Raw genomic sequence first — 15351 nt, forward strand, 5'->3', positions numbered from 1 at the left:
TAATTAGGACTGGGATGTGATCCAGCCCATTGCTTCCATGCCACAGTGAGGAGGAAACCACAGTTAAATTGTGTCAAGCACAAAAACCTGTGACCCTCGAGCTCCTTTGGGCTTGTTCCTTCCCCTCTCCTGACTTCTGCTTATAAAATCTTTCTCTTCTCTCCATTTTTTTTGTTTGTTTTTATTTTGCTTCCCAAGGGCATGATGATGCAGTGCCATGTGCGGTTTTGAAAAGTGTGGATAGTTTTAGCTTTCTCCACCACCCAGTTCATCAGAGGAGCTTAGAGATCCTGCAGAGGTGCAAGGAGGAGAAGTACAGTAAGGCTCCACCACTCACCCTCCCCTCTGATACCACACTCACACGTCCAGAAATGGAAACCAGGTGCATTCCATGCAGAAAGGATAAAAAACCAATGCCTGAGGAGCCCTCCATGATCAAACCAGGTGCCTCAGAGCAGTTTTGAACCTATTGGGAAATGATTGGGCAGAGTTGGAAGAGTCAAATTAAAAGCAAACCCATATCTCTTGAGATCTTGCAAAAATTGTTTTGTGGGCAATTTTCCCATTTACTCACTGACATTAATAAAGAATATTCCTGATACAAAGCTGGTACAGCTGGAATTCAACTTAATTTGGATTTCACTGGACTTCAGAAATACCTTTAGCTTGTGAAAATATTGTCTCTCAGGGCTTTTACTTAAAACAGAGCATTGTCAATGTTATTTTATGGAATGATGCACTTGGTCTCCTTTTCTTCATCTTCACTTCTCTGTCATGTAATAAACTCATCCTGCATGACAACATGGACACTCTTGCCTGCACTACTCTATTTTATTTTTATATTTAAATAGATATTCGGTGCTCTCATGTTTAGATATATTATTTTCCTACCATTATTCTCTTCATTCATGTTGCCTGTTAAAGCTGAAAGAAATAGAGCTGCTCTGCAGCCCAACTTGCTTAAACTTACTGAAATTTAGGTGTAAATGGAAACCACCTTTTTTCTGTAGAGCTGAGCACGGTAAGTACAGTAGATGCATGTTAAATTTTCATAAATTTGGTTTTCCTGTTAGAAACCTTCTGTCAGATATCTCTGCTTCCTGCAGCATGTGGGGCTGGGCAAACAGTGGTGGTTTAGGTCTTAATTTAGGCTTTCATTCTTAATTTAACTACATTATTTTCCCCTACAAGTTCCAACACTGCTATAAGAAAACATAAAGGGGTGATGCTAAATTTTACTTGATTTTTGATTTTATTAAAAGGTGTTGTGCCAAATGACCTTACTGATACTAGTAAGAAACTATTGAAAAGGAAGATAGTTATCAGCAGTGTAATTTTACTTGCCATTAATGAATCAATTTAACTTTAACTTTAAAGTTGGCTCAGCAATATGAGAGATTTTGGGGGGTTTAGTTTGCATTTCCTTAGGTGAGGAAAAAGAAATTCATACAACTCAAGAGATACTTTGAGCTTTAATTTAATGGGAAGCAGGAAGCTGAGCTCGCTGTTGAGCTCAACACCTCAAAACCTCACTAATATAGATGAGTCCACACAATTTGGGATCTCTTGGGATAAATCCAACAAGTGGGTCTAAGAAGAACATTGCCAGTTTGTGAATTGGCATCTGACCAGGCAAACAAGTAATTCTAGTTCTGCATTCAGAGATCCTTCCCATCTCCCCACGGGGTGTGCTCCTGCTGCCCCAGGCTCCCAGCCTTGGCAAGATGAAGTGGGCTTGGAGCATGTGGAATGTTCTGCTTCAGAATCCATCAGGTTTTGGGCCCCACAGGCAAGCCTGGCCCCAGGGACTTGGCTTTTCCCACAGGTCAGATGGGGTTATACATCCACATCATCCTTGAGACAGGAACCAAGGTCATCCCCTTGTTTTGAGCTGTGCAGTTAGCTCTGAACAGAGAAAACAAATGGGTTTGATGAGTTTATTGAGATTCCCTGTGGGTCTCTTGGTATTCAGCTTCTGGAGCCAACTGGTCACTCTTCCCTTACCATCAGCTGCTTCCCTAACACCACCAGTTCCTCCAGAGCAAGGCACTGGGTTTAGACACCTCTGAACCAACACTGGAGGTCTGCTGGTTGGTATTCATCCATAGGGAGTTGATAGGGCTTATCCAAAACTCTTCTCAACAAGGCAAAGACCTGTTAGGTCAATCAGTCCATTTTTCCAAAACACTCATGCTGAAGGAAAGGGAATATGCTTCAAAAATCAGAATAATTTTCTGCCTGAAGTGTAAACCAGACCAGGCTGTGCCTGAGCCTGACAGAAGGGTAGGAAGGCAGATTTTGCTCCAAAAAGAAGGGTAGGCATTAAAAAAATCTTGGAAATACCAGTGAAATCCCATTTTTCATGGATTCCTTTAGGCAAGAAAAACCTTCTGGGCCTTAATGGGGGAGTATCCAGGCATATTAAAATAGATTAATTTAATCTATATTAAAAATAGATCCAGCTAGACATTAGGTGCTTTCTTAGTTTAAAACTAGCTACACGAAGTGCAAATACTACATTTTAAGCAGATTCATGGTTATTCCCATTTTTCCCTATTTACAATTGGGTTTCTGTGCTCTAAATCAGGACTTTGAACACAGAAATGCCAGTCTTGAAAGAGGTACAAGAAATTTAACCCCAAAATGGCTTAAATGGCAAAAAGAAGGATTGAAAAGAGGTTTGAGCTTGGGTATTGTTAAGCACTCAGATGCATTACCTGCCTTGCTTTCCAAAAACTCCAGTGGTGGAGATGCCAAGCCTCCTCAGCAGGACTGATTTGGTTGGTCCTGCCTTGGAGCACAGGCAGGGTTCAAAGATACACACAGGGACAAAGGGACAGCACACCCTCAAGTTTTCTTTTGTTGACATTTCCAGAATATTTGGGCACTTTTAGATGCAAAAACTTAACCGGGTGGACCATCAGCCTTTTCAGGGATCTCGTGCCCAATTCAAGATGAGCAGATTCTCCTGTTCAGCTCCAAGATGAGCAGTTACCACTCTTTAACAGGGCAAGGAGGGTGGTGAATGTCCTGTTAAAGGGATGTCTTAGGTAGGAATTCATCTTCTCCTCAGGAATTCCAGGCTCAGAACAGCAGGACAAGCTCAGGTCTCAGTATATTTGCTTTGTGTTCATCTTTAAGAGTAAAAAATCACCAGGACACCTTTTAACTCAGCACCTGGGCTGCATGAAATAGTGGAATTATAAATATTGGGAGGAGGGGATATGCCATTGCTTCCTTCTGTCCTTCTACAAACCATAGTTTAGATTTTTTTCTTTTTAGAAAGCTTTTTTTTCCTCCCTTTTTCCCACTGTAGATGTCTCAGGGTAGAGTAAAACATTTTTCTCATGCTGAGGTGAGAGCTGTGATTTTTCCTGTCTCACAGCAGTGATTTTGAGACAGTTATAAAATTGCTCAGCTGTTTTCATGTCAAACTCCACATTATCAGATCTTTATATTTTTGTGGTTTGGTGACTTGAAGTGTTTTGTTGTCGACAATAATTTTCTCCTGTCTTCCTAAGTGCTTGGTTACAAAACATTTCCACTTCAGGGCAGATAACAGCTGCTACTGTAACCATGTGTGGCAGCTTCCTTGGCTGAATACAAAATAGATACTTTATTTAATATATTGTTTTATTAGTTATATTTTATTACAAATAAATTATTCTCGATATCAAAGGATATAGGCTCAATAGGCAATCAAGCCTTTATAAAATAGCATAGAAGTGTCTATAATAGTATAAGACGTGGAAAGGAATAAATGAAATATATTTAATATTTAAAAAGCACATTTACTTCAAAATTGGGGGGGAAAGCACATTTGCTTCAAAATTGATTGATTTTTACTGGTTTTATGTATATTTTTAAATCCTTCCTTGACATTTCTGACCATTTAAGCAGCTGCTGAATGAAACTCAGGTCTAGACTTGAGATACAGATCTGTGCCTCTTGTGCAAAGCCTTCTCCATCCCCATTCCAGAATTAACTTGCTTGTGAAGCCAAAGTCTTCATTTCCAAGGCATTCATATATTCCTTAGACACTTCTTCTCTCCCTCCCTCCAAATAGATGGACATGTGCAGCAAGTAGGAAATGCTTTATACTACTTGCTGCACATGTCCGTCTATTTGGAGGGAGGGAGAGAAGAAGTATCTAAGGAATAAATTACCATTTTTCCAAGCATTCTAATCATGTCCAGGTGTTTTGCCCATGCAGCTGGGTTATCCCATGCCCATTGGAAAGCTTGGGAATCTCTTGGACATGGAGAACATGAGTGGCTGCTCCCATCATCTCCTCTTTGCTAGGTGGAACAGCACGTCCCTAGAACACCCCCTGTGTGTGTGGGAGAGGAGTGGGAGGCTGGAGCAGGCAGTGTCACTCACGAGGGTGATGACTCTGGCAGGGAGGTGGCACTGGGGAGCGATGGCATCCCTGGCACCCAGCTGTGCCCGCGTGTGCCAGGACACGTCAGCGGAGTCAGGCCTCAGCTATGGCTCTGCTAATTGTCTCTGGGGATGGCTCTGCTAATTGTCTCTTGGGTATGAGCCAGCTGGAAACGTCTTCCTCATGTGCTGCTTCAGGTATCACTCGGAAGAGCCCGCGGACGCCGCTCTCAGACCTGCAGGGAGCCAACACCATCAACGAGAGGAGCCCACGGTAAGGATCCTGCCTTTGCCTTGGTCTGGGATGGGAGGGCACTGTCTGTACCTGAAAATTACTGTATTGACATTTTTTCCATCTCACCTATCAATCTTAACTTCTCTTCCTTCTTTCTCTGCCGTGTGATCGGATCTAAACGCCTTTCCTGACTAAACAGCAGCAGGAAAAGCAACTTCCCTGTGTCAAAGGCAGCAGTTGTTGGGGATGGGTGTATGAGGGGATAAGAAGCTTATAAAAATGAATGAATATGCCAATATCAAGGAAATAGTCATTCAAGGAGGACAGGTTTGGGTGCAGAACTGCATACAGCACGTGGTGGCTCCATGCACCCTGGAATGTGGAAAACCTGGAAGTTATGGAGTTTGAGATGGTACTTTGCCAAATGCTTGCTTGTTTTCAGGGGGTAAAAAAGCACATTTGCCTCAAAATTGATTGATTTTTACAGACTTTATGTATATTTTTATTTTTAAATCCCTCCTTGAAGTTTCTGATCATTTAAGCAGCTACTGAATGAAACTCAGGTCTACACTTGAGATACAGATCTGGGCCTCTTGTGCAAAGCCTTCTCCATCCCCACTGCAGAATTAACTTGCTTGTGAAGCCTAAGTCTTCACTTCCAGGGCATGTCTGGGCACTGGTCCTTTTCCCAGCTACTCTTGTGCTATCCCTCCTCTCATCCCAGGAGGTCTGATTTTCCCAATACCCCTCTAAAGGCAGGCAGTGCCTCTCTGCTTCCCTCTGAGCAGGTGTGTGCTGGGGAAGGAAGTGATGGGAGCACCCTCAGCTCCTACAACCACTGCTTGGAGCTGCAGATACCCAGGTGTGTCTTTATGGCTGCTCTGAAGTTAATGAGAAGCCCAGAACAAGTCAAGAGGAGTCTAAATCTGTCTCCTGAAATGGGCCATTAAATCAGTCCTTGCATCTCAGTGCAATTCCCTTCCATACAAAATTAAATATCCCTCAAGGATATTATGAAGGCTCATTTTTAATGGCTTTAATGCCAAATGGCCACAACAAAAATTAGATACACACAGTTCCTTTTTTTTTCTAGGGGAGGAAAAGTGGCTTCTTCTGCCTGGTTTTGTTCACCATGTGCTCTCTGAGTGCCATCAAGAATAGAATGTCCTTCTTCCTCTGAATTCCTCCCCTTTGAGAGGGACAGTGGCACCCTACTGAAGGAGAACTGAATGTTCTCACGTCATTACAAGTCCATTTCAGTGGTTAGAGAACATGGAATTTACTTAAAATGGTGGGATTGAATTCATAAATTTGTGCCACTTCTCGAATTTGAGCAGAAATCCAGGTACAAGCAATGCCACTCTGTCCTGGGAAGGTGATGCAACCCTGGCTGTCCTCACCTGAGTCTTTGCCACCCTCCTTTCCTTTCTCATAATGCTCAGCTGCTGCTGGGTTGGGTTGTGATGACAGCCAGTCCTTGTTAGCACTCAGAGCAGGGAAGGTTGGTGTCTCCAGAGGTGACGTTCCCTGTTCCCAGCACCTCTGATTGTGCAAGTTTCCCTCAAGATAACGTAATGTGAAACTTTGTCCCTTTGGAGATCTTCCCTTGGAGATAAGAGGATTCCTGCAGTTTCTCTATCCAACCTTTGGCACCTTTGGAGCATCTGTAAACTGGGACAGGGCTTTTCTGGACTGCCCAACTCCAGCTTTGGAGGCACTGTAGTGTGGGAGCTGGGGCTGCCAACATTTTCATAGCCCAAAATATTTTAATTATCTCAGCAAAGGGACATTGTAAAAGCAGGGAAACTCCTCCTGAGCCAGGCAAGGAGGAGGATGTGTTTATTTAGTGTGGAGTTCAGTATGTGGCCAGCTCTGGTTATGTGGCTGAGCCCCTACCAGCACAGCAGATAAATCAGCCTCAACAGCCAGAATTGAGGAACTCTGTTTTTCTTCCTCATCCTCAGCAGCTGTGTCCTACCAGCAGCCTCAATTTCAGCCTTTATTTGTAGAAAAAAAAGTGCTTTTGGAGTCATCCTAACTCCAATGATGCCTCAATAGTGTGGTCTGTGATCTTCCCTTGGGCATCATCAGTAATGGGTCCCCAAATGTCACCTTTGTCTCTTCCTTCTGGAAGTACAAACCAGCTGTCTCATAAGATCCCCAAGGTCCAGCCTGTACTTTCAGAGCAGGCTGGTGATTCTGATCCCTTTCATTGAAGCTGCTTTTGATCTGGAGAGTTGTGTCACCCTTGATGAATGTTGGTATTTCAGGTAAATACCAATCTTGCACTTGTTGGGCAAGAGGAGGTGAGCACAGGAGTGCAGGTGACACTCTGGAAGAGAGATTGGCATTAGCAGCTTCCCAGCAGATGGACTGGCAGGCCATTTACAGCTCCAAATTAAACAGGAATTGCTTTCAAAGCCATCTCATGATCATGTGGTCGCTGATAAGCCTGGTTGTGCATCCAACCTACAGGATAGCCCGGGGCCTGTTTCTAAAAGCAAGTTTGAGGCATGACATCACTCAGGAAGTCACTGTGGAGGGTTTAGGGAGCCAAGTGCTCTCCTCTGATCTCAGAAAAAAGTGGATGGGTGGTTTGCACATGCTGGATGGGAAACCAGGCTTCAGCTGAGTGTTCCCCAGCTGCTGAGAAATGTAGGCCTGGCCATGCCTAACCAAAACCACTTGGGCTGGTTGGGATCCTGCTGGTTTGTGCTCACTTTTATGTGCAGGGCTGTCTGAGCAGGTGTTGGTCTGGAAGCAGCTGGCTGGGCTAGGTGAGGGGATTGACCCCAAAATACCAAAATCCTGCATCTGTTGCCATGTGAATGTATCCGTCCTAAAGTGTCCCTGTCATTTTATCTCTTGGGTTTTTCAAAACCACGTGGGAATTTGTAGGATTTTCCATAGAGGTTGGTCAAGATTGATGGTGTTGTACATCTCAAAAGTAGCTGTTGAGTTTTAGTGGTGATTTTTTTTTTCCCACCTGCAAACAGAAGGTGGATGGTATCTGAGATGTAAAGAGAAGGAAGGTGAACAGGGGGGATCACTTGGATATTCCAGCTCCTCACTAACCATCTGTGAGTGGAATGCTTAAGAAAACAGATCCTGGAGCACTTAGCCAGGGGTTTTGCTTTGCTGTGATTGATCCCTCCTTATAATAGTGGTCCATGTCAGAATGCTGATTTAATAGGATCAGGAAGGAATTTGGGAAGTGCTTAGATGAGGCAGCGAGGTGACGTTGCTCTGAGGATCTGGCTCCAGGCTTTGAGCTGGCTGAACACACAGCTTTACATCCTTTAATTTTTAATTTCCATGTGGCACTTGAGATTTGCCTTTCATCCAAATGAGGACTTTGAGGCAAAGGGCTGCCTTGTTGTCAGGGCTCAGAAGTGGCCGGCGCCCGAGGCCGCGTTTAAACCACCGTGTCCTTCAGCATCCTCATGACCTGCTGCAGCCTGGAGTCTCCTCCCGCTCCTTTTTCTCCTGTCTGAGATAACTTGGATTGCTTTTATTTCATATAATGATTTCTGCAAGGCTGACAAAAAAATTAGAATTTAAAAACCCCAACAAACCACCAAAAACCCACCAAGCCAAAAGTGTTTTGGTGAGATGCTGCCCATGAGAGGCTTCATGTCCCCCAGACACCACTTGAAGGCTCCTCACTTCAGGAAATTGCTTATCCTGATGTGTAGTTTGGTCAAGTATCAGTTTCCATCCCTCCAAGAGAGGATTTTGGTTCCTCCCTTGTTTCCTTTAGCCTTTCTGAAGCCAGGTGAGCATTTCTGGAGACCACAGCAGTTATGCTCCATGGCAGAAGGGACCAAATTGAGTGACTGATTTGTAATTAGGTCCCAGAGAATGACTCTGGGTCAACCCATCATCCAGCTGGGGCTGACATCCATCTTTGTGGCAAATACTGAGTTTATTTCAAATTAGATTTGCTTTTTCTTTTCCCAATGGAATGATTGTGTGAATTTGAGGAGCCAGAGTCAGCACCAGATGTCATGGCCTTGTGTCCTTCAGACCACCAAAGGTATCTAGAGGTAACCAAAGGTATCTAGAGGTATCTGCAGACTCAAGGTTTCTGTCTGGGAGAGCTGGAAGCTGTTTTTGTCCTGCTGTTAATTTGTTCCTTTTGTGAATATTTGATCTTTGAGAGCTGCTTTAGTAGATGATGGCTCCATGTGCTGTCTGGCACCAGGGACTCATCCCATGGGAGAGAATGAACAATGGAAAGAAAAAAGCAGCAGCTCATGGGTTGTTTTATGATCTGTTTTTATCATGGAACTGTGTTTTTAATCTCTTCCTAACGGTGTCTGCTGTTACAGGGATGCCTATGGAGTTGGCTGGAATGGCAGGATGGGGGTGAGGCACAACAGGCTCGCCAGCCCTGGCACCTTCCTGGACAAAGATGGGATATTTGTCAACACCACCAACAGCAAACTGCTGGAGAGGGCCCATGGCATCCTCATGTCAGTACCCAGGAGGGGATCTGGGCTTTATTCCTGGCACAATGAGCAGCAGGGGTGCTTAGGGCAATGTAAATAGCCAGGATATGAAACTCTCAACGTGCCAAGCAGACTTGGAGCTGTCTCCCAGCTGGGTCAAAGCAATCCCAGTACATTTGGCATATCTGATTTAATTTGTCTCATTCATTCAGAATGACAAAGGGAAGAAAGAGAAGGAACAAACCTTCTGGTCACACCAGTCTGGAGATACAGCAGCCATGTAATGCAGTCACACTTCTAACATCTTATCAGAGTTTCCATTATAATTATCTGGGCAGGTGATTCACAGTGCAGCCTCCTCAAAGGTTCAGGGAGCATCCCAGGGTGGCTGCAATGAACGTGGGGTTTGGAAAGCAGGAGGCTGGTCAATCATTTTGTGGCCTGGCATCTTCACTCTTCCCAAGTTCCCAGCATGCCATCATTTCCAATGTAGCCATTCCCATTATTGGATACACCCTCTCAGTCTGCAGTGTGCAGGGCAGCCCCATTCCAGTGCTGGCACTGGCAGCAGCTGCTCAGGGGGATGTGGAGGGGCTGGTTTCATCAACTCCCCCATTCCACAATTGCACTGGGGATTAACCTGAGCCATTTATTGTCTCCCCAGGCGAAATAAGAACTTCAAAGCCAAACCCAGCCTCCCAAAGGTGAGTGAGAAGCACCATTTTCCCCTTGTGTTTTGTGGGTTAAGGCTGTAGCACAGTCATGTGATGCTGCTGGATGTGAAGAAGACCATTGTGTCTACACCAAGACTTTGGTCAGTTCAGCTCTGTTCAGGGCTCTTTAATTCATATAAACCCAGAGGATTTCAGCCCTGGTTTCTGCTGGGAGAAAGAAATATGAGCACTTACATCCTCCTTGGAGCTGCTCTGTCTCATTTTTCCTCCTTCTGAGAAGGAGTATGTACATGCTAGTGAAATTTAATAACTGAATCTCTAAACTAAAATGAGCAAGTAAGAGATGCAGGAGAGCTGGTACCTGATAGACAACAACCTTGTTACTTTCCCTCTGTCTTGGCTACATTTATCATTTTTTAAGAGATGCCAGGACATTTCTTGTCCCTAGAAGAATAAGGCTTTTGGTGCTGCATCCATGGTCAGGAGCAGAGCACCAGAAGAGGAGCAAACATTGTTTTTACTCCTCTCCATGTCTGTCTTGCACCTGGAGAGGCACTGATGAAATTAATCAATCATCTGCTCATTAACAGTGAGAAGAATCATAGGATGGTTTGTGTTGGAAAGGTTTTTAACCATCCCCCAGTGTTCCCTGTTGAGATTACATCACCTAAGGAAACCCTGTGAGGGTAAAGGAGGGATACAGCAGATGGTGTGATGGTAACATCTGGATTTTCTATGGATTCTCTCTTTTTTCACAGCACTTGCTGGACGTGAAGTCCCTCAAGCACCTCACCAACCTTACGCTGCACGACCGCATCACCAAATCTCTGCTCCACCTCCACAAGAAGAAAAAACCACCCAGCATCAGTGCCCAGTTCCAGGTGAGCCCTTTGCTTTGATGGAGAGAGGGGAACCCCCTGCTCCAGGCACATTCCTGCCCCATCCCTGCAGCATTCAGGCCATGGATCCCGCTGAGGGCTTGAGGGAACTGGGAGACATGGCAGGGATTTAAAAATAGAGAGAAATAAGAGTGAGGGTGGGTATCATGGGGGATGATGTGGTGGCAAGGTGGGACATGAGGATGAGATGCTGGTGCATCCCTGTCCTCTGGTACATCATATTGTGGTGCTTTCTCCCCCAAATCCAGAAGCCACCAAATCCCCAAATCACAGTTTTTGCAGTCTTTTTACTCTCATCCAGCATAATCTGTTCTGAGACAGAATGGGGATTTTAATAGGGGCAGAAAAGTCAGAATCCTGCTGCATTATCTCCTGGTGAGCAGGGGAGTTCAGAGGAGGGATGGATCTTGTATTGTCAGTCAGCAATCCCTGGGGTTGGTGCAGGGAAAATAATCCTCCAAGGACTTGGCAATGCTGGGCTCACAGTTGGACTGAATGATCTTAAAGGTCTTTTCCAACCTGAATATGGTTGTTCTATATGTGCAGCACGGCTTGGAAACTGCTACAAGACATGTGCACAAGCAGGTGGTAATAATAGAAAGCAGCTTTTCACTTAAAATCTGGATTCTAAGCATGTCTGGCTTGGTTTTGACTTGTAATTTTGACTGCTTTGGGGCTTTTTTGGAGATGTGGTTTATATTTAGAAAATCTCTGTGTGTAGGTGTGGATAAGATAAAATAATTAAAAATACATGCACACACACATGTGTATATATAATTTGCAGAATGCACATTTGTAAATTTATGTATTTAGCCTTGTCTAATCTAATGGTATTCTGGTCAAAATTCACTCCTGCAGAGTTTAATTCATAGCCATGGAGGGGTTGAAACAGGGATGTCTTGGAGTGAAAGGCCTTCCCAAAACGTATTTATGCTCCCAACAAAACTCTGAAAAGCCCTAGGGGGCAAAAATTGATTTTTTTTTTATTTTTTTAATATTTTCACAGCACATTCAAATCAAAGATCGCTAATCTCAGTGAGCACTTGTTAAAGAGACCAATTTTAAGGGACAAAGCAGCAGCATTGCTTTTTTAATCAAAAGCAATCTAATGAAATTGCAGTGCATGGAATTGGGTCACAGGCAGGAAACACAAATGTTTCCTAACGTGGTTTTTTTTCAGAGGAACACTGCTTTGTGGCTAATACCTCAACCCAGGCTTGCATCTGCTCCATCTCCTGTGGATTTCCACTATCCCTAGACTTAGGGTAATCTGTAGGGGAAATAGCTGCCTCAGAGTGTGCTCCAGGAGCAGGGATGGAAAACTAAACCACTCATACCTAAAACTGTAGAGTTCCCCTTTAACCCACATGCTCTGGAGACAGGGGTGGAGGGGTTGAGTACAGTACAGGTGCTGAAGGAGGGGGTGGCTGCAAAGTTTTGCTGGCAGAGGGACAAAGGAGATGGGTCCAGGGTTAATCCAGCGACCTCACGTGTCCTTTGTGGATTCCTGACCAGCAGATGGCAGAGGGTGCCTGGACCATCTGCCTCACTCAGGATGGCATGAGGGAATGGAAATGCCCCTCCCCTGGGTCCTGCACATCCCATTCCCACCATTCCCAGCACTGGGAGCACTCTGCCTGCTGGGCTTTCAACAAAGGGGTTGTCTCCTTTGTGTCCCTCTCCCTCTCACTACCCTGTGTGTGCACAGTGGGTTGCTGCAGCATTGCTGCTGATTGAAAGCCCCCAATAGGCTTCTTTTGTGTAAAAATTAGCAATTTCAGATTTTAAGAAAGCCATGAGCATGGCAGCAGAGGCCTGCCACGTCATGGCATTCCTGCTGCTCCCTGGGACAGGAGCAGGGAGATTTGCATGAAGTTAATGTACACAACCCAGCTGCATCACATGTGCGTGGGATCCATCCCTTGCTCCTTCCAAAATCCTGGATGTGAGTGAACATCCAGGATTTTCATGTTTTTCTAAACATGAAAGGCTTCCCATAAAGATGTCTTTGAAATGATCAGAAGGAAAAAAAAGGCTTCCTGTGAGCTGATCTGTGGGCAAAATGCTTCTTTGTAATACCACAGCTGTTTATTAACTCCTGCATTCCAGAATTTATAACTCTGCTTATAATAAATGTGGCAGAATATCCTTTACATGACTGACTTTTAAACTCTATTAAAATCAGGAGTAATCAACTCTCTAGCACTTTACCAATGCCATGTTTGTAAAGTGCTCAGCAATTAGAGATACCCAAAGTATTTACAGGACACAGCAAAAAAATGAGGCTGAGGAGCCTGGCCAGCACTGATGGACTCGACACACTCTGGTTTTCAGCCTGGTTTTATTCCAAGAGCTTGTGATTCATCCCAAAAAGCCAAAGGTTTGCAAGGTGAAGGGATAACTCAGCATGACATCCCACTGGAGCAGCTGGCTGTAGAGTGATGCCAATGTAAATTCATTTTTATGGGAGAGACTTTTAATGGTGATGAATAAATAAGGGGAAATAGAAAAGTGGAACCAGGAAACCCCTCTATTCTCAGTGATCCTTCAGTCAGGAGCATGCCAGCATTGAAGCTCTTCTCTAGAAACAAACTGTGAAGTGTTCAGGGTTGCAGGCTTCAAAAATATTTGTGAATTCCCAATTTTCCCTTGGCAAAACTTTCATTAAAAACAATTCATTTTTAGGCCAACAGTAAAGTTTTGACAATTAAAAATCAGGAGTAAATCCTGCCTGGAGTCACTTTTGATGAAGGAAAATTTGATTTGTGTTTAAGACACATCAGTGGTTGTTTTGTGCCAGGTGTAAATTCTTGTCTTGGAGCTCCCATTCATGGCTGGAAGAGGCTTGTGGTGTGGAGTGGGATGGGAATTTGGTCTCCAGGGAAGCCAGAGATCTGAAAATCCAGCCCAGCATTATATTTGATTTCTTTATTGAGGGCAAAGACAAAATCAGCCAAGTTGCTTGTGCTAAAACACTCATTTGGGAGAACAATTTCCCATGTGCCTCATTTACTCATAATTAATTCCAATTTATGTTGGTTTATAATTTAAGCATTTGGATTTTCATTATCCTCTGTGGTCTGCTCTCCCTTCCCTATGTCTCCTCTGCTGCAGGCATCCCTCAACAAACTGATGGAGACCCTTGGCCAAGCAGAGCCCTATTTTGTCAAGTGCATCAGATCCAACGCTGAAAAGGTAAATGCCATCCTGAGAAAGCAAGATCCTGCTAGAAATCAGCTTGGGAATCTTTTTTTCTGTTTTTACAGGGAGTTAGATAGGAAACAAAGCCTCAAATGGAGCTGAAATTAGAAGATTTGGGCAAGGGAAAGCATGGATTTATCACTTGGATGTCACTTGATAAACTGCACTGGCTCTTCTTGTATTTGTAGAAACACATGTATGATAATATAGTATTTTAATTTATATGAAAATACAAATATATAAATTTTATATAAATATAGTATTTTAATTTATATGAAAAATATATTGGTTTTAATAAATTAATTTGACTCCTTTGAAGTTTCTGACCAGCCATAAGAGAGATTTATAGAACCATGAATTCTCTTGTGCTGGGTCTGAGCCCTGAAGCTTCCTTAAAATAAAGTTTCCATAAGTAAAAAAGATACTTTTAGAATAAACTACATTGATCACACTGACTCATATTTCTTGAATTTGACTTTACATAATTGTATTATGGACTGAGGACACCCTCAGTTCAAAATGTAGGGTTGCTTTGTAGATTAATCCTTCAGAGTTTTATCCAGGCATTTCAAGCTGAAGCTTTTTGCATTGGAGATTATTTACTTTCTCGAAACATCACCCATTAACTGTGCCCTTGGGGGGTCTTTTTCAATTGAAATGCAAAAAAATCTTTTTTTTATGGCTTTATTTCTCTAGTTATCTGTTTGAAAGTCTCAGAAGCAAACAGGATTCAATCCCAGTGGGATTAGTTCAGTTCCTGGGGGCCCACATTCCCTCCCTCCTGTAGCATCGCTGACAATGTGTGTGTCATGCACATGTGCTACATCTGCTGAACCCTTCACCCATCCATGCGCTTAAAAGCTTCAGTGAAAGGAAATATTTGCTCATCCTTGCTCTGGTTTTCCCCTTGCAGCTGCCCCTGAGGTTCAACGACAGCCTGGTGCTGCGGCAGCTGCGCTACACGGGGATGCTGGAGACCGTGCGCATCCGCCAGTCAGGATACAGCTGCAAGTACTCCTTCCAGGTTGGGCACAAAGGGCTTTGTCTTCCACCTCCTTCAGCATCATTGGCAGAGTTGTCTGAGTGTTGCTGGTTCATTTTTTATCAGGGTAATTAATTTCTAGCTCTTGGAGGCAGTGGATGTAACAGGATGTTCTCTGCCTGTGAGCCAATCTAGACCTCAGGGAGGGCTGTGAGCCCCCTGCACTGGGGTTTTTGAACAAAACCAGTATTTTTTTGCAACATGGACTCCCTTTTGGAAAAAACTGTCTGATTTGCACATTCTCTTCTGCATCTGGAATTACTGGGAGCAGTGTTAGCCCTGTCGTGTTGGCTGTGTCCCATCAGGAGGATGATATGCATCCTCTGTACTGCTGGAGTTAGCCAGCTTTTCCTGTTTTCTTCTTTTCCATGTGTTTGCCAGGTTTTGTGTACATGTCGGCCCTTTCATGCTTTGCTGGTGCTGATTGGTTTCCTGCTTGTGGCTGCTTTGGGGCAGACATCATGTTCTG

General features: G+C 44.0%; 1 protein-coding gene across 8 annotated transcripts in view; it reads left to right on the top strand.

Moving 5' to 3' along the window:
* MYO9A (myosin IXA) overlaps positions 1–15351 on the top strand; it is a 143865-nt gene that overhangs the window by 101542 nt on the left and 26972 nt on the right. For all 8 annotated transcript variants that reach the window (XM_054272505.1, XM_054272509.1, XM_054272506.1 and 5 more), the window contains 7 exons: positions 199–318; positions 4579–4654; positions 8947–9090; positions 9731–9770; positions 10499–10621; positions 13754–13834; positions 14754–14864. In XM_054272505.1, the coding sequence (XP_054128480.1) occupies positions 199–318; positions 4579–4654; positions 8947–9090; positions 9731–9770; positions 10499–10621; positions 13754–13834; positions 14754–14864 (695 nt within the window). The remainder of the gene's footprint in view (positions 1–198; positions 319–4578; positions 4655–8946; positions 9091–9730; positions 9771–10498; positions 10622–13753; positions 13835–14753; positions 14865–15351) is intronic.

This window comes from Melozone crissalis, unplaced genomic scaffold, assembly GCF_028551555.1.
Source record: "Melozone crissalis strain CALT ecotype California unplaced genomic scaffold, PUWL_Pcris_2 ptg000014l_1, whole genome shotgun sequence".
In the NCBI taxonomy this organism is placed as follows: domain Eukaryota; kingdom Metazoa; phylum Chordata; class Aves; order Passeriformes; family Passerellidae; genus Melozone; species Melozone crissalis.